The sequence below is a fragment of the Anas platyrhynchos genome, chromosome 1 (assembly GCF_047663525.1).
Source record: "Anas platyrhynchos isolate ZD024472 breed Pekin duck chromosome 1, IASCAAS_PekinDuck_T2T, whole genome shotgun sequence".
In the NCBI taxonomy this organism is placed as follows: Eukaryota; Metazoa; Chordata; class Aves; order Anseriformes; family Anatidae; genus Anas; species Anas platyrhynchos.
The window spans coordinates 35,311,348-35,330,011 of NC_092587.1; the positions used below are offsets into that span (position 1 = coordinate 35,311,348).

Below are 18,664 nucleotides of genomic sequence, written 5' to 3' on the forward strand. Positions count from 1 at the left end.
CAAGCAAAGAGCAGATCAGCCCTTATCTATCATTTCCACTTCTGATGTGCTGCCACTGGGACACACTGGATCTGCCCTCTGAAACCCCTTACCCTAAAGAACCAAAAATTACCATTTGTGTTTATGGTGATGGCAGGCAAAGTGCTAGCTTGTTGCCAAGTGAGTGACCAGGCAGAGATTACAAAATAGACAAATATTGCTAAAAGCAGGATAACAATTTATGCACCATAACTAACGTGCACCATCATTTTTAAAGAAAAGCATTGTGTTTCCTCTTGAAAGTGTAACTGCATAATCAGAATGAGCAAATAATGATAGATCACACTCACCCATTGATGTGCTTTTATTTATTTATTTTAAGACAAAGCCCTTCAAAATATTAACAGCAGTGTTCTTTCCCATTTTGCCTATGTAGTACAGGGGTGATATTATATCAGTATACTACTGATTTAGAGGAGGTAACACTGTGATCTTCCACTACTTTAGCATATAGATTAAAATCTCATGATTTTCTTCAAAATATCACTCATCATAAATCTAAATTTGCAATTGTTTTATTTAAGATTGCTTTCTGGAGTCAGCAATGTGCAGGTAACCTTGTAGTTTTTGAGCTCCTTTGTCATCCGCATAGGAAGAAGGGGAGCAAAACATCAGAGGTTTTGTTTTGAATTTTGCCCATCTCTGAGCATCAGGACTTCACAGATGGGTGGTTTCACACAGCTGTGCTTAACCACGTCAGATCCCACAGGTAAAATAATACCTGCTTATTAGCAAGGGCCTTCAAGGCCTCCCATTGAACTATAATTTCCTTGTGAACATATGGTGATGGTCCCACAGAACTTACAGAAACCAGTAGTACAGACCTCTGCAGCTGAGCAGGTCCTTAGGATTTCCTTTCAGTCAGCAAGGTTGTTTTTAGGATGCAGGTCTCTTACCCATTCAGGACACCTCCTTTAGGATGCACAGACTACGTGAGTTTGTCTGAGGTGGAGAGCAGCTCCAGTCTATAAATTTATTATTTGCTGGCAAGATGAGATAGACGATTTTTCTTTACCTTTCTTACTTCTGGTCATTAGGGACGAAGTTTGCCTGTGATTTCTAAAAGTGCTCTTCAAACACCATTTTCTCTGGGTGTCGACCAATTCAGTGCTTCTTGTTTTCAGTATCACCAATTTTCTTTGTATGATATTGTGAACACGAAGTGGCCAGAGCCACAGGAGTAAAGCTTATGGGGCCGTTAGTTGCCACCTATGAAGTGCTTCTCCCTCATTTTAGTCTTTCACTGGGCTGGGAGCGCAAAGCTAGATGGAGCAATGTGACGAGCTGGCTGTCAGCAGCGAAATGCACTGCAGCGTGGGGTTTTCAGGCACAGAAAAGCCCCAAGCACTTCCTCACTCTGCTTGTTCTTCCTCAGTTTGGTCCCAGTCTTCTGCATGGAGAAAAGCAAAAGATCAGCACCTGTGAGCACTAGTACATCATGCAGAAACAATGGATTTATGTAGCTCTTTGTACACTTTAAACACTTCTAACAATAATCAACTCTAGTTACCTGTAGTCTTGGCACATTCACTGAGCCTCTTACAGACTCCCCACAGCTCCTCAATTTCAAAGCAGGGTCTGCAGAGCACTACTTGTGCTCCGGTGAGATACTTGCATTCAAACAAACCTGTACCCAAAGTGATACTGCTCAAACACTAGATTCGTCATACCATTAAAAATATATTTTCAGTTCAGGCTGTCCCTTCTGCCATTGCTCAGCCATGTTCCGCTACCTACATTACTGAGAAGAAAATGTTTCCTTATTTTGTCATGATTCCTATCTTTCTAATGCATATTGTCTTAGGCCCATTTCTAAAAAGTCCTTTTTTACAGCCTACAAAACCAATCAGTGCTGAGCTATTTTCTTGGGAAAGGAGGTGTAACCCTAACAAGAGCTTTTTTTGGGGCTTCTAACTCATAGCTGTAATGCTTACTTACCAATAATCCTGCTTTGCTCTGTGTCTAAGATGCATCTTCATTCCAAATGCAACAGCTCTTCTTTTACCAGACATGTACCATTAGCCCCGTTGTTCTTTCACTGCTTTACCATCAGGTTGCACAGTGATTCACAGCCTGCTTCACTCACAGTCAAAGTCCTGGATGCGGTCTGCAGAGCTTTCTCCAGCTAATCCACTCCTTAGCTGTGCCTCTGAGGGCAGGGCATGAAGGTCCACGGGTTATTAACCTGGATCAGCTGGAGATGGGGGCATGCGGCAGCTCCACACTCCAAATTACATTATGGGATTCACTGCTCGGTCAATGTCTTGGCACTTAACATAAGGCTAAGGAAATACTGGTTCCCTGCAGAGTGACTGCTGATAAATTTGTTTTGTAGTCATGGGTTCAGCACTCTTAGACCCAGCTGTGAGGTATACTACAAAAATGTAAACAGCTGGAGTGCCTTCCCTCAAACACTGTCTGGTCTTATTTAAAATACTTTAAATTATAGAATTTACATTGCTTCCTTTGGGAGATTGTATCACAGTCCAATAATCTCCGTGCCAGGCAGCTCTGAGACAGCCAGGCACATTTCTGTGTGTGCTCTACTCCTTGTAGCTCCAGCAATTTGTAATTCACCTTGCCATTTATGCCCTACAAATATTACACACTACACAGAGCATAGTAAAATAAACAAATAAACAAACAAACAAATAAATAAAAGTTGATGAAAACCTAATGGCAGGATCACCTACAGTTTACAGAAAATGGTGAGGGAAACAGTTTTTCTTGGCTGGCTGCCGTGGTGGTGGCTTTGTAAAGCACTTCCACCCAGGACAAAATCATCTTTCTATGAAGTCCAGCACTTCAATAACAGCTCTTTCTAAATGAATCCCTGCAGCCCCTTAATCCCTGTTGCTCTTTCCATTACTTTCAGGCTACTTACATCTTTCTTCTACTTAAGTGGTTAGGACTATAAGCAGCTTTTAAGGGCAATCTCAAGAGTGAAGAGCAGAAGGAGTTGATTCCCTGCTGACTAACACAGTTACTACAGCCCATAATCTCAGATCCTGTTTGCTCTTCTTTAAAGAACAACATATATATATATATATATATATATTTTTTTTTTTTTTGGCTTGAGGATTGTCCATGTAAAGAAGAAAGGGGAATATATACAAACAAACCCACTGGTTAATTTTATTCCAATTATTATTAAACAAGGATCAAGGATCATCCAGCTAACAAGAAATGGTGGGGAGTGTCTAAAAGCTGTTTTTTCCTGTTGTCAAGCCAGGATTATTTTAATCACAGGGTCCTTACCATGTCTGGACCCTGCCAAATTTACAATGTATGAGCAATATTTACCATTACTATCCATTACTCTTTCATGAATTTTTAAGAACAGAGTAAAAGGGAACACAAGTGAACAGTAAAGAACTGCCATTTCTGGCGGTTTCTTGTTGGGACAACTCTTTTCTGGGTTTAGATGTAATTTCCCTCACATTGACTGTGAGCATTATCTCAATATATATCACAGAAAAATGAAGCAGTTTATGGATTTACAAGAAATATCACTGAAAACTTGATTTATATTGTTGGGGTTTATATAAATATTTAACACATAGATAGAAATAAAAGATTACTACTAAACCATATGAAAGAAATAACAGTATTGAATAGGAAAGAAAGGATTCTGAAAATAATCTGGAGGCAGGCAAACTGTAATTCTTAAACTAAATACCACTATTTCTTTCTGCTCATTATAGTTTACATGTAATTCTTCTCCATATCCCCCTGCAAAATGTTTTTAGCATTTTACTTCATCAATAATAATTATTCAACCAGTTTGAAAGCAGAACAAGAATATGAAGATGAATCGGCCCACATTTTCCCTGTACTTCACCACAGCTGACAGGCTCCTTTGGGAGTGGGATTTTGGTGGAGCAGCTTTCTGTCAACACAAATGAGCAATATTTCAATACTGTTTGAAGGGCTCTGAACGAACAATAATGAGTTGAAAGATATTCCTCATTATGTTATGAGGCCTTTTCTTCCTTTTTCTTCATCATTGTGTATTGGGTTTATGTGGCAAGGGCTTGGTAGCAGGGGACGGCAAATGTGGCCTCTGTGAGAAGAATCCAGAAGCTGCCCCATGTTAGATAAGGGCCAGATTCCGTTGGCTCCAAAGGGACCCCACCGCAGGCCAGAGGTGAGCCAGTGAGCGACACTGGTTGGGCCTCTGTGAGAGCATATTTAAGAAAGGGAAAACAAACCAAACAGGGACACAACTGCAGCTGGGAGAGTGAGGAGTGAGAAGCAGCCCTGCAGACCACAGGGTCAGTGCAGCAGGAGGGCAGGAGGAGCTCCAGGCAGGCAGCAGCAGTTCCCCTGCGGCCTGTGCAGGGGGAGGCCCCTGGTGGAGCAGGATGTCGCCCTGCAGCCCATGGGTCCCACACGGAGCAGATCTCCACGCTGCAGCCCCCCCATGGGTGGAGGAGCCCCCGGTGGAGCAGGTGGCTGTGGCCTGGAGGAGGCTGTGGCCCATGGAGAGCCCCCGCAGGAGCAGGCCCCGGGCCGGAGCTGCAGCCCGTGGAGAGGAGCCCCCGCAGGAGCAGGGGGCCTGGGGGGAGCTGTCACCTGTGGGGGACCCGTGCTGGAGCAGTTTGCTCCTGGGGGATGGAGCCCGTGGTACGGAGCCGTGTGGGAGCAGTGCTTGAAGAGCTGCTGCCTGTGGGCAGCCCCCACAGGCTCTGTCCAGGGCATCTCGCAGGAGGGACCCCATGTGGAGCAGGGGCAGAGGGTGACCGTGAAGGAGCGGTGGAGACAAAAGCATCAGGGACTGACCACAGCACCCATTCCCCCATGCTGTTTGGGGTAAGAAGATGGAAGAGGGTGGATGGGAGGAAGGTGGTTTTGGTTTCTTCCCTTTGTTTCTAACTTCTGTAGCTTGTTAGTAATGGCCAATGGGCTTTATTAATTTCCATACTCTGAGTTTGTTTTGCCCTTCACAATAATTGTTGAGTGATCTCCCTGTTCTTGTCTCAACCCCTGAGCCCTTTCCATCATATTTTCTCCCCCTTTTCCCTTTGAGGAGGGGGAGTGAGCGAGCGGTTGTGGTGGAGCTCAGCTGCCCACCTGAGTAAAACCACTGCAGAGGTGTGTCCCACAGTCTCTGCGTAGGCAAACAAGGAGTCTTGCAATGTGAATCCTTCACAGTGGATGAGAAGTTCCCCCTGCCCCCTTCTTTTGCTCCCTCCATAGAGGTTCACAGTCCGAGGCAATTGCGTGCTGTAGCGGAGCAGGGGATCACGGTGGCCAGGCGCTTTTCCTCATCGAGGTCACTGGAGGCAGGCGAGGGAGCCACAAGGACCTGGCAAGTCGACTCCATGCTTCAAGACTTCCTCCAGCCAGAAGGAAAGAAGGGTAATGGTTGTAGGCGACTCCCTTCTGAAGGGAACAGAGGGCCCCGTATGTCAGGTAGACCCTACCCATGGGGAAGTCTGCAGCCTACCTGGGGCTCGGGTCGAGGCCATTCCCAGGAAACTTCCTGACCTTGTTAGCCCCTCCGATTATTCCCCATTAGGGAGAATTCAGGCTGGCAGTGATGAAATTGCTGAGACAAGCCTGGAGGCTACCAAAAGGGACTTCAGGGGACTGAGGCAATTGCTGGATGGAGTGGGCACGCAGGTGGTGTTTTCCTCTATCCCTTCAGCCCTCCCTGAATTTGCCAGATGAGTGTCAGAAGGTCTCTTTATATGGGAGAGCCCGAGTCTCCTTCCCAGGAGAACACCTTGCTCAGAGGATGCTGGTTTGAAGCCTACAAATCATTTGCCCTGCATTCAGAAATCTGGCCACAGCACTAAAGCTCTCTGCCAGCCTCATGGACAGTGTGGTTGAGGCCCCCGCTTGTCGTGGGCTACCCCTTTTGCAAGGGAACCATTTCTAGCCACAGCAGGCAAATGACACCTCTGTCTTTGCGTATTCTCCCTTTTTCCATCCCAAGCCCTTGTCCCTAGTTTGCCCACGAGTTTCCCTTGGTACTGTGAAACTCACAGGATACATCTGCAAAAGGCTTGGTCTGATTCCCACAACGGAAATAACACATTTGCTGTTCACAGGATGCTCCTGGTCAGTAAGGGAGACAAGCAGAAGGAATCGGAGGGAATGGTCACATGGCCATGGGAGAGGAGAAGCAAAGCCCGGAAGGGAGAAGAGAAGAAGACAAACACCCGCACTACATGACATGCTTTATTAAATGCCAAGGTGGGCGACAGAACTTGGAATTAAAGGCAAGCTGTTATCTGCACAGAACCGCCTTGTTTTCTGGACTGGGACGTCCTCTGCTCCACCTTCATCTGATCTGTAATCGTGTTCAGCTGTGAAAACAAGTAAATGCAAAATAAGGAAATGCACAAGGCAGGAACACGTTGTCACCTCCAATTAACAGTATGTCAAAAGTTAGTGAAGGAAATTCCAGAAGCTACACACAGAACGTTGTGAGGGAACCTGCAAAGGACTCTTGCTCAGCAGTGTTAGACTTAGTCCTCTGCAGCCCTCTTCATCCTCGAGTGTCCCTACTCCCTAAGCATTCAAACTGGGCGTTCTTTGGAACACTACTCCTAAAATGCAGCTTCCGCATTCACCTTGAAAACGTTGAAAAGGATCTGCCTTTGAAAAGGCAAACATCTTCTTGCTGCCACCTGGCCCTAACGCAGCCTTCGGTGTGGCATGTCTTTGTCTGGTGCCCGTTCTCTCATTACCATTTTTACGGTCATTTTGTCTATTCTCCCTGTCTTTCCCTTCACTCTTTCCCTTATGACTTTTCAGAAGAAGAAGGGCACTCTGTATTTTGCACACCCCCCAATGACCAGAGGTCTTCAGCCCTCCCCCATACAGTTGTGCACTCTTCTGATGCTTAGCAGTTGTTTTAGCATAAAGACGGTGTGTTTTGGAACCACAAAGGGATTCTAACTTGAGGCTCAGAAGCACAAGCTTGCCCACAGATATTCTTTCAGAGGGGTTGAGAATAACATTAATGAATGCTGACCTTAGCCACGCAGGCTTCAGTGGTGCTTCCGGCCTTCTGGTTGAGCTTAGCGTTGGCTTCGTTGAGTCTCTGATGAGCTCTGAAAAATTCAGAGAGATTGAATCAGGAGATTCAGAGAGTCTGCTCTCTAGAAGGACCATATTATTCAAGCATTCATGTTTGCAGACAGGCAATTTTTCTTCCCTGACTTATATCGCGGAGAACATTACGACGAGGAACACATTATCGGAGTGGCCAGAAGGCCACCTCTTAAGACGATACCAACTTCAAAAATGCTTTTGTAATGCCATGACCAGTGATGCTACTGCGGGAACACTGAAGCATTATGAAGGCAGTTCTAAAAGAGAGGAAGGGTTGCAGAGGAGTCTTTTATCAGTATGCCTTTTTAGGCAAATTCACTGATATAATGCCGAGCAGACAGAAAAAAAGGGATGTTAGGAAGAAAATGTACAAGGAAAAAGCAGCATCTTGCTCTCACTCCAAAAAAAGTGCAGACGTACTTTTGGAGGTCCTTTTCTAGGCGTCTTCTGAGGTTTACTTCCTGCAGATAGTAGTGCTTGTAACTTGCCAGCCTTGCCTCAATGGACTCATATGGAGAAGTATGCTCTTGCAGTGTCTTTTCCCTAACATCCTCCTCTTCAGAGTCAGCATCTCTGCTTCTGTGCGTTAGCTTCTTTCTCAGAGAAGCACGAGGAGGGAATCTTGTCAGATCTTGCGTGTCCAGAGAGGCTGCCTGTGTCTGAAGCAGATAATGAAATTTCCATCACCACAAAGAAGAGAACCATCCCCCCATCAGCCACACATAGCCAGTTTCAAGGGCCCAGCCTCACTAAGGGGAGGGCGCTCTCCTCCTCACTACCACCAGCAGTCAAGGCAGAACACGGAAACTACCACAGGTCAACGATTCTATTTCTCAGGAGGAGAAAGTAGGCCTTTTCCAAAGGCTCCATACACAATTCACAGGGACTTCTGCGCCAGGGGAGAACAACGCCTCACAGAAAGAATGAGGGGCAAGACCCCAAATACAAATATGTCCTGAGACTTCTGGTATGAGCACTTGTTCCCTGTCAGGCTCTTTCTTATCTGTGTCTCATACTGTTGCTTTTGGTCGTGACCCACCTTGTAAGTCTTCAGAAGATCTTTGAGGTATGCCACCTCTTTTTGCAGCTGGACATTGGTCTTCTCCAGTTTTTCCTGAGACCCACGCAGAGCAGACAGCTCTTCTTGCAGGTTGCAAGTTTGTGCTTCTAGCTGCCTGCGTTTTTCAGACTCCATCTCCAGCTGCTGCGAAAGTTCTTTGAGCTGTGGAGAGCAAAGCATAAAGGGGTAGGGCCTCAAGATGGTGTTTGTCACCTTCTGACTTGGTATTGAAAGCAAAGTAAAGGCGGGCTCGTCTTTTAACAGAACAGCTTTTAGATCATTGCTGACAGGATTCCCCAAGTTTTCACCCTGCCTCGGTTCTGCGGGGAGACTGGTCTGAAAGGTGCTAGGGACGGACGCTCTTGCCCGAAATGCTCCTCTGCTCATGGGACATCAAACACAACTCTACCCAGACACCAGAAAGAACACCTATTGTGTGTGGGGGGGGGCACGAGCAACCAATGCTCTTCCTGTCGTTACTCTGAAAGCTTTGGAAACTGTGCCTCAGAAGGCCATTTGACATGGCTGCTGGAGGAAGGCATTTTCTCTCTAGGTCAAAGCTGATGTTTGCTTGCAAGGATACGCAGGATAGAGCAGATGTTCCATGAAGTCCCAAAGGTCAGCTGCGGTGCTGCCTTACTCTCCTCCCCCAGAAATGTACCCTTTTTATACATACTAAAAATACAATCGGGAGGTTCCTGCCTTTCATAAATAGATAGCAAACAAAACCAAAACCCTCACAAACAAGCAGACAAAAAAAAAGGAAACTTAATCTTCACTTTACACTGCCTCCACACAATGCTACTTCCTTGCAAATAAGAGACCTCTTCTAATGGCAGTGAAGCTACGAGAATGCTACGAGCCTTTGGACTAAGAATGGGCCACCACAAGGGCACTTGACTCCTTCCACAATACCTCCTAAAGCACACGTGTGCCTTAGCAGCACCTCTCAGTAACGAGGGGAAGGGTAGCTAAAGGGTTCCATGCAACTGAACAAGACACCCATGGCAGCTCAAAAGCACTTCTTGCTCCTCGACATCAGGGTGCCCATGGCTAGGGGAAGACGGGCTGAGACAGCGGCTGGTGAGCGGCAAGTTACAAAAGCGTCACTGGCTCAACTCCTAAGACAGGGCTCCAGAAGTGATCTTGGGCAAAGCCAACTTCAGACAGGTGGAGTTGCACCTGCCAGACCTGGAAAATGCTGTGGGCCTGTGCCATGGCCTGTGAAGCCACTGAGCCCACCAGCCTTGCTGTGACTCTCAGCTCGTCCTTCCTTCACAGAGCAGCCTGCCCTCAGTGTGCCCTCACAGATACTGCTCTGCACGTTCATTTTGACCCATAATGGCAACTGCATCTGCGTTCACCTGCTATGTATGACAACAGAAGGAGCACCGAGGAGAGAACAGGGAACTCGTAATACGAGAAGCAGTATAGAAAAGAAAAGAGAGGTACAAACATTAACAGACAAAAAAAAGAAATCAAAAAATCCTGCAGAATCCAGAGCTCACCTTTGCTGTTAATTTGTCAGCTTCACGGGCCCCTTCAGAGCAGCTGCTCATCGTGTCTCCTGCAGTATTAAACTGGGTCTCTCTTTCTCTGGCCTCATATTTGCTTAGGATCTTCAGAGCTGCATTCAGATGCCTCCTTAACCTGCGCAGCAAATTAGTCAAGAAAACAATGAGGTGAAGGAACTACCAGCCCGTTTCACATTCTCAGACATAAACAGCATAGAGGTCGCTTGCTTCTTCTTTAACATGCTTGACAGACCAGGAGTTACTGAGAAAAAAACAGCGTTCCAGTGCCACAGGTCACTTGGAGGGTCCACCTTGCGCCTCAACGCAGGAACAAATGGAGAAGGGACTTCCTTCCCTCCCAGGAGACTTGCAGGGCAACCTGCATTTGAAGTTCTTTTGGCAGCTCTGTAAAACCAAAAGCACGCGTACAGAAGAGCCTTGTAAGGCCTAGCGTGAGGCTTGAATTTGCTCACAGACAGTTGCCCTCACCTACTTTTACAATCAGCCTCCATGACGCTTGATTTCTACTCTATGGGATCTCTCTTTAGAGTGCTAACAAGCCATACCTGTCATGTTCTCTCTGCAGTTTGCTGTTGCTTTTCTTTTCCTGCTGGAGGTGTACTTCGACTGGGTGTTTCAACATGACCTGCTGCTTCTGTTCCGTTCTCTCACACTGACACTTTCAAAACAGAAAAGATGCATGGTAGAACCAGCGCAGGGACAGTATCTACATGTGGTATGTGCAGAATGCCTAGGCAGAACTGGGTAGCAGCACTGGGGAAGCAGGGGGAGCAGGGCTTCCCCTTCCCTTGAAAGTGCTCTGCCATAAAAGCAGGAGGATTCCCCATGGCTCCCCATGTCTTTCCACCCACTGCCTGCCCAGCAGGTATTCAAAGGCTAAAAGTCATTCACAGAAAGCATTCCCATACCTGCTGGTGTGGAGGCCCGTCTGCGGTCATCTGTGCTGACTGAAAGGGAGTTACCAAGGTCTTCTGGGGATTAAGAGCCTACAGAAGCACAAGAAGAAGTGAAAAGTCATGCTGCATGCAACTTTCCTGCCTCACATCTCTCTGCTGCTCTTCCCCTCCTGCCAGTCCCAGTAGAGCACTGGGCTCATGTTCGCCTCACCACCTCCCCAGGCAGACAAGAAGAATCATTTGCTTCGCAGAGGCCACAAATGAAAGCCCCTCCTTTACACCAAGAGGAACTGCTTTGTTAGCGACCGCGTGGCATTTCAGGTCGGGGCTGTGCAGCATTGTGCAAACTTGACAACTACCTCTCATGCAGGAGGACTATCTCAAGTGCAGCCTGAGGTCTACAGTATCACCACTGGTCTAAAGCAGAAAATACCTAGACCGGTGCATTCCAGTGAATCCTTCTTACTTTCCTACTTACAGGGAATCCATCTTACTTTGTCCCCACAGAACTACTTAGCCAGGCGCAGGAGCTCACAGGGAAGAGGGAAGTTTGTCACTGACTTACTGAGGCAGAGGCTTGCCGGTGTCTCTGAAGGGCTTCAATCAGTCTGCTTTGTTGCTGGATTGTGGCTTCCAATCTGTCACTTTCAGCTTCGAGTCTGAAAGAGAAATATGGGCCTTGTTGTGGAACTCCACAAGAGCATACAGTTGGAAAGAGCAGTGTGCAAGAACGTAAGCTAAAGCAAAGGCTTCTTTCCAAATCAAGTGTTAACTTTCTGCGATGCGACGAGGCAGTCCCCGTGCGTTCACACAGTCCCAGAAAGCAGCGCCTCGCCCCTCTGTCGTACTACCCTGCTTACCCTTGCACGCGTTCTTCCAGGTCTCGGAGAGTTGCAGTTCCAGAGAATGCCTCCAGAAGGTCTTGCACTTTCTGGGAAGAAGCTGCTACTTCGCTCTTCTTATCCTGCAGTACAGTCTCCAGGTGTTTTACCCAGTCCTCAGCCTGAATATGCTTTTGTTTCAATTCCTTCACCTGCAAAACCACAGGAAGAATCAATCCATGGTAGTCAGCCTAGTCTCTATGGAGGGGACTTGGCTGCTCCCACTCTCAAACCCCCATGCATGTTACTTCACTGCAGTTTGTACTAACCCCTCTCCTATAGCTCTCAAGATTTTCTACAGCATTTCCTGAATGCTGCCACAAAACTCAGCCCATTTTGCGCCTCTGACACAGACACTGGCAATGCTGGCCCCAACATAGAGACATGAAAAAAAGTTTTCAGCTGTTGCCAGAGCACACCCAAGTGGTGGCACACCCTCTGTGCCTCAGAGCACAGCCAAGTTTTGAGAAAGCGCAAACTGCTCTGCTCAAACCTACCCACCAGAAGGTGGCTCCTAACGCACTGCTTGTCCCTCCAGCTTGTGAAAAGCTCCCCAAAGGGCCCGTTGTGTTGGTCACCAGCAGAGAGGGGGAAGAAGGGAAGAGAAAGGACAACCACCCTCGGATTTATCCCTATAGTGCAGCCTTTCCATACCTCAGCTTTAACCTTCTTCAATTCCTCTCGCAAGCGTTCTGCGTCTTCCTCATCGTCCCCATGCTGGCTCTCAGTAGCTTCAGGTGTGGCTTTTGACACAAACACACTTTCAGAAGCACCAGGAAGCTCCATCTGCATCTGTCTGTCTCGATCCTACAGAAATGGGGTTCAGTGAGCATGACAAAGTCAGTGAGAACATGGGAATATGAGCTGCGCTTTTACTCATTAGCTTCTGCAACGAGGTCAGTCTTTTGCCTGAAACAAAGCATTGGCAGCGCACCACCGCCGGGCATCTGCACAGCTGGGGACCTCTCTCCATCTTTCTTAGCCTCAACTATCAGCAGCTCTTTGTGAGGGTTTCTGTTGCTTAAAACACAGGAAGGCTTAACGTTTTTTCTCTTCTTGGAACATAGCCGGAGAGACTGGGCAGGGGCTTTCTGCCTACGCAAGAAGGCGGGCAGTGGAGAATGGAATCTGCAGAACTATTGTTGCCTCCAGGGGCATTTCAGCACTTGTAAAGCAGAGGCCAGACTTCTTTCTGCCAGAGCTTAAGCATGGCCTGGAATCTCCCTGCAGCTTCTGAGAATATGCTCGCAACCAAGGAATGCACACTGCAAGCAGAGCTGCAAGCCCTCAGTGCTATTCTCTGGTATGTATGTCTTCGTTGTTGGCCTTAAAAATTGCCACGTAAAGGTTACCGGAGCGCTGGTGAGGTATGGTGAAAAGCAATGGCCACTACCGCCAGCCCCTTTGAGAAGCTCAGATTTTAAGCAGCAGGAAGAACCTTTGCTGCTTCATTATATAGAATATGCTTCCCCTCGGCTGGAACTCTACAGATACCTCAAAGGAGGCTGTAGTGAGGCGGGGGTTGGCCTGTTCTCCCACGTGCCTGGTGACAGGACGAGGGGGAATGGGCTTAAGTTGTGCCAGGGGAGTTTTAGGTTAGATGTTAGGAAGAACTTCTTTACTGAAAGGGTTGTTAGGCACTGGAACAGGCTGCCCAGGGAGGTGGTGGAGTCACCATCCCTGGAAGTCTTCAAAAGACGTTTAGATGTAGAGCTTAGGGATATGGTTTAGTGGGGACTGTTAGTGTTAGGTTAGAGGTTGGACTCGATGATCTTGAGGTCTCTTCCAACCTAGAAATTCTGTGATTCTGTGATTCTAACTGAAAGGCCAGCTGCAGCGAGACCCAGGTCTCCTAGCACCTTGACCAACCTTTGTCCCAGTGCAAACTGAAGAGCTGGGCTGGAGCACAAGTAGTTCAAGGGCCCCCAGTCACAAACATGTGGCAGAGGCAGCAAGAGAGGGAAGCGAGCCCAGAGGTAAACCTGCCCCAAAGTAAGCGAGCCAAGTGGCAGCCAGTGGGTCCTTCACAGAAAGTACCTTGTGATCCGTGGGCAATTCAGCCTCTTCCTCCTGCTCTGCTCCTACACCTGGCAGGGCGCCTACAAGGGATGGACGAAGCAAGACAGTGTGAGCATTCCTGGTACTCTGCGTTTCCCGGCCAGTCAAGCCCTGACCCCAAATACGGGAAAGGGTCTGACATCAGGCCACATTACTTGTCCTCATCGGCTCTTCCACACTACAGGCTCCTACCTTCTCCATCCAAAGCACATGTGGCCGCTGTAATGCACTCAGTCCTTGGAGAGCACCATCTGCTGGGGACTGCTGTGTCTTGTGCAGCATCAGCAGAAGCTTCTCCCGTCTTTTCACTGCGTTCATGTTCTTGCAGTTTCCTGGCAATGCTACGCGTAGAAAGAGAGAACATACAGGCAGTCAGATCCAAAACATCCTTGCCCAGGATCCTGGCTCTTGCTGAGGACAGCAACTGACTTGGAACCGGTTCAGAACTGTCTGTGTGCGGTGTCAGTCTCCCCATGATGGTGGATCTGCTACGCCACCAGGGATCTCTTTGAGGGTTTATCTGAAGGGACACTGGTAAGATCCCCACTGAAAGACAAGGCGCCTCTTCCCTGCTCAGTGGAGTGGAACTGGCCTTAGCAACACAAGCAGGATTTCTAGGAGAGCCTTGTGGGTGGAAGTTCTCCTCTACTTCCAAATCCTCTCTTGACTTGGGAAGGAGACTAACGAGAAGGCATCACTGAGCCCAGCTTCAAGAATGGTCTGAAGATATCATTAAGCCTTTGTGCATCTACCACAAAGGGTGACAAATCAGCACGGACACGGACAACTCAGCCACTCTAACAGCGACGTACAAAACGCTCACCCAACATGTCCCAACTGGAGAGCATAATCCACAGCCGTGAAGCCACTGAAATCTTTGCAGGTAGTGTTGACACCATAGGAAAGAAGTAGCTCTATTATCTCCATTTCCCCAACAGAAGCGGCAAGCATAAGAGCAGTCCTAAAACATCCAAAAGATGATATATGAAACATATATCATATATGCATTTGCAGGCTCTGTGTTGTTATTATTCTAATCCCTGTCTACTCCCCAAACAATTCCCTCCCTGATTCCTACAAGCTGAGGGAAAGCAAGCCACAACACACAGGGGAGTGTTGCAGGACTGAGGCTGGAAGGCACCTCGGGACACCTCCTGGCCAACCGCGTCCCCAGAGCAGACTCAGCCACGAGTCCAGACCACGTTGCTCAAGGCTTCTTCCACGCTGCTCTTCAAAGCCTGCAAGGATGGAGGCTGCTCAAACCCCTGGCACCACCTGCTCCCCTGATTAACCTTCCTCATGCCGAGAGGGTTTCTCCTAAGCAGCTCTGGGAAGGACTCTTGTTTCACTTCATGCCCACTGTCTCTTGGACAACACTGACTCTCTTTCTCCAGATCCTTCCAGTGACAACACTAAGAAGACCCACATGCACTTTGGAGCAACGCCTCACCTTTTAAAATCATTTTTAGCACACGCAGTCGCTCCTTTTTGAAGAAGAAAGTTTACCATCTCTTTCTGATGGCTGGAGATGGCAAGAAGAAGCGGGGTATTTCCCTCCTGAAAGGATAAAGAATCCCAGTCAGAACAACCCAGATGAATTACGTGCCTTTCCCAAAGAGCAGCGCTACCCATACTCAAAACTTACCCAGTTCTTTGCTTCAAGCTGTGCACCATGCTCAATTAACATCTCTGCTATAGATGTGTTAGGAGCTGCGGCAGCCAGGTGAAGGGCAGAGTTGCCTCTGCTAACATTCAAGTTTGGGTCGGCATGGTGCTCTAGCAGAATCGCCACGCATTCTTCATGCTGGCTCTCCACTGCCTGCAAACAACACAAAGGAAGGATTTGTGCCATGTTTCACTCTGTCACAGCTACAGCAGCTTCCCAGTGCTGGAAGACAAGAGTGTCTTCCAAGACAAGCTCGCGTACGCTTATTACGTGCTGATTACAACTTTCAGGCTTCTCTACAGGTTGGCGTGAAGAATGCAGCAAGACGCTTGTCACTTGAAGCGCAATCGATAAAGCCCCACTTAGAGCAGAGTAACGTGTTCCACATACCTTCATCAGTGGCGATCTGCCAGTGTTGTCACAAAGGTTCAGCAGGCACTTCTCTTGCACCAGGAATCGAACAACATCTGCATGGCCGTTCGCACAGGCAAGGTGCAGAGGTGTCCTAAAACCAAAATAAATTAGCTTTCCACAGGCAGGCAGTGCCTGAAATCACTCCTGGCTGTGGAACACGCGCAGGGCCACAAGTCTTCACTTGCCAATGCCAAGCGGAACGTAAGCTTTGGAGGCTGTGGAACTCCATGAAGACTGTGAAGTCTGTGTAAGCCTCCGAGTTTTTCCACAATCGCTCAAGCGGCAGAAGGGCGGTGAATGCCCTGATGCTGATCACCACCAGACAGGAGAGAACTGCTAATGCCCGAGCGGCTGCTAAACAACCCCACAGGGAGAGGACAGGGCGGTGGCGGTCGGCGGCACACCCTTCGAGCAGCGCTCGAGCCGCCCCAGCAATTCCAAGCAAAGCTGGATTTTTCCCCTCTGCCAGCTGAGAGGGAAAAGCCCTCGCAGTGATCAGCTCTGACCCAGGGTTCCAGGGGAGGCGGTGCCCTTGCTGCCGTGCTCCTGACTCTGCCCTGCGCTTCAGCCGTCTCTCCGCGCAGGGCTGAAGGCTTTGCCAAGGGCTGGTAGGAGCACGTTCCCCTGACTATGTCCAGTGCCAGTGACTGCCTGGCCGGACGAGGCCCAGTCTCAGCCCTCCATCGCCTCAGCTCTTGCTGACACCTGCTGCAGAAGGAGGGTTGGTGCCAGAGCCGCGTATGCAGTGGCACCAGGCTGAAGCTCGCACGCCACAGGAGAGCGATCCCAGCCCGAGCCTTTAAGATGCCCCCCAGCCCCTCACCGCTTTGCCTGGTCCAGACAGTTTTTGCCTAGTCTCTTCAGCCACCAGTGCTTCCTCAGCCGGGCCAGGTCGCCACGGGCAGCCGCGCGGTGCAGCCCATGCAGGCCCTCCTCTGGCAGCTGGTGGGCATCGCTGTCTCTGGACAGCAAAGTGCTGCTGGGCATTGGACGCTCCTGGTGCCCCAGGAGCCTCTTCATGCTGCAGCAAGGATGTGGGCACAAGCCCACCTGGGGCCACCGGAGCCCTGCGGGCCCTGCTTGGGTCCGACACGGACAGGCGCAGGGGCAGGGGAGCCAAGCCCCGAGCAGCGGCTGTGGCCTGGCACTCCCAGGCAGGGCACGGACGCACCAAGGCTCCCAGCCAGGGCAGTGCTGTTGCTCCCACAGCAGAGGCAACAGCACTGAGCACTGCTGCTGGCAGCGGTGCATATACACTGTGTCTCAGTGTTGTGTCACATTATGTCACAATGGGCGTCACCAGGGGCGTCACTAGGTGTTGCCTTAAGTTGGAGGGCCACACTCCCCCACAGTCCAGCAGTGACTGCGGCAGTTTCTGGCTCCTGCCTTCAGAGCTCTTTGTGCCTCAGTTGACGTTCTTCCGCAGCGTGGATGTGGATCTCGGGCCATGCGACAGGGCTGGGCTCCTCAGGAGGCATTGAGAACATGCCTGGCTGGCAGGGGCACTGCATTACTTCCCTGGGGCCATGGTTGAGCTGGCACCTGCCCCAGTTGTACTGGGTCTGGCTGGGATGGAGCTAACGGTCCCTGCAGCAGCCCATATAGTGTTGTTCTCTGCACTTGTACAGAATCATAGAATCATAGACTCATTAAGGCTGGAAGTTGCCTTCAGGATCATCTGGTCCAGCCATCACCCTACTACCAATGTCACTCACTAACCCACATCCCTAAGCGCCAGGTCCAACCTTTCCTTGAACGCCCCCAGGGACAGCGATGCCACCACCTCCCTGGGCAACCCGCTCCAATCCCCGACTGCTCTTTCTGACAAGAAATACCTCCTAATTTATAACGTTATCCTCCCCTGGTGCAGTTTGAGGCCACTCCCTCCAATCCTGCCACTAGTTACCTGAGAGAAGAGGTGGACCCCAGCTCGCCACACCTTCCTTTCGGGTAGCTGTAGACGGTAATGAGGTCTCCCCTGAGCCTCCTCTTCTCCAGACTAAACAAGCCGAATTGCCTCAGCTGCTCCCCACAGGACTTGTGTTCCGGGCCCCTCACCAGCTTCGTAGCCCTTTTCTGGACACGTTCCAGGGCCTCGATGTCCTTCTTGCACTGAGGAGCCCAAAGCTGAACACAGTACTCAAGGTGCAGCCTCACCAGAGGAACAGGGGAACAATCACCTCCCTGTTCCTGCTGGCTACACTGTTCCTGATACTAGCCAGGATGCCATTGGTCTTCTTGGCCACCTGGGCACACTGCCGGCTCATGTTCAGGCCAGCATCGACCAACACGCCCAGATCTTTTTCCTCTGCACAGCTCCTGAGCCACTCTCCCCCAAGCCTGTGGCGCTGCAGGAGGTTGTTGTGGCCAAAGTGCAGGACCTGGCACTTAGCCATGTTGAACCTCATCCCATTGGCCTCTGCCCATCGAAGCATCCTGTCCAGGTCGCTCTGCAGGGCCTTCTGAATTTTAGGAGTAGTTTTAGCTGTATTTTAGGAGTAGTTTCCCAAAGAATGCCCAGTTTGAATGTTTAGGGAGTAGGGACACTTGAGGATGAAGCGGGCTGCAGAGGACTAAGTCTAACAACACTGGTGTGCAATAGTCCTTTGCAGGTTCCCTTCAGATGTCCTGCGTGGAGCCTGTGGATTTACTTTCACTAACTTTTGAAATGCTTGTAGTTGGAGGTGAAAATGTCTGCTCCTTCCTTAAGCACTTCCCTCCTATTGTGCGTTTCCCTGTTTTCACAGCTGAACATGATTACAGATCAGATGAAGGTGGAGCAGAGTACGTCCCAGTCCAGAAAACAAGGCATAGTTCTACCAAGATGGAAGAAGACTGCCAACACTTGCCTTCTGACCCCTAACTCAGGCAGCTTCCAGGCAGTGAGCAAGCGCAGTCATTGGCCCCACCATGCTGGCAAGAATGCAGCGGTTTTGTGCAGGTAACAGCCTGCCTTTAATTCCAAGTTCTGTCGCCCACCTTGGCATTTAATAAAGCATGTCATGTAGTGCGGGTCTTTGTCTTCTTCTCTTTTCCCTTCCGGGCTTTGC

The 18,664-nt window shown here is 49.3% G+C and overlaps 1 protein-coding gene and 1 long non-coding RNA gene across 2 annotated transcripts; both read right to left on the reverse strand.

Annotated features, from left to right (window-relative positions):
- Window positions 1-325: 325 nt before the first annotated feature.
- On the reverse strand, window positions 326-3,023 carry LOC140001426 (uncharacterized). Its single transcript, XR_011806645.1, has 2 exons — window positions 1,978-3,023; window positions 326-1,429 (listed from the first exon to the last, which is right to left on the reverse strand). It is a non-coding gene; the product is annotated as an uncharacterized lncRNA (long non-coding RNA).
- Window positions 3,024-6,207: 3,184 nt separating this feature from the next.
- Window positions 6,208-18,352, reverse strand: LOC140001826 (uncharacterized). Its single transcript, XM_072034383.1, has 17 exons — window positions 16,438-18,352; window positions 15,591-15,705; window positions 15,180-15,353; window positions 14,985-15,091; window positions 14,358-14,495; window positions 13,727-13,875; window positions 13,514-13,575; window positions 12,131-12,283; window positions 11,456-11,628; window positions 11,161-11,254; window positions 10,608-10,685; window positions 10,245-10,357; window positions 9,673-9,814; window positions 8,144-8,326; window positions 7,525-7,763; window positions 7,025-7,103; window positions 6,208-6,353 (listed from the first exon to the last, which is right to left on the reverse strand). Exons 1-17 carry the CDS (start codon window positions 16,863-16,865, stop codon window positions 6,261-6,263), a joined length of 2,520 nt encoding a protein of 839 aa, XP_071890484.1. The 5' UTR covers window positions 16,866-18,352; the 3' UTR covers window positions 6,208-6,260.
- Window positions 18,353-18,664: the final 312 nt, after the last annotated feature.

Coding starts and splice junctions, on each gene's coding strand:
- LOC140001826 (XM_072034383.1), bottom strand. CDS start 16,865: ATGCACCGCTGCCAGCAGCAGTGCTCAGTGCTGTTGCCTCTGCTGTGG. Junction 15,354..15,590: donor GCAGATCGCCACTGATGAAG/GTATGTGGAACA, acceptor TGTTGTTTGCAG/GCAGTGGAGAGCCAGCATGA. Junction 15,092..15,179: donor AGCTTGAAGCAAAGAACTGG/GTAAGTTTTGAG, acceptor TTATCCTTTCAG/GAGGGAAATACCCCGCTTCT.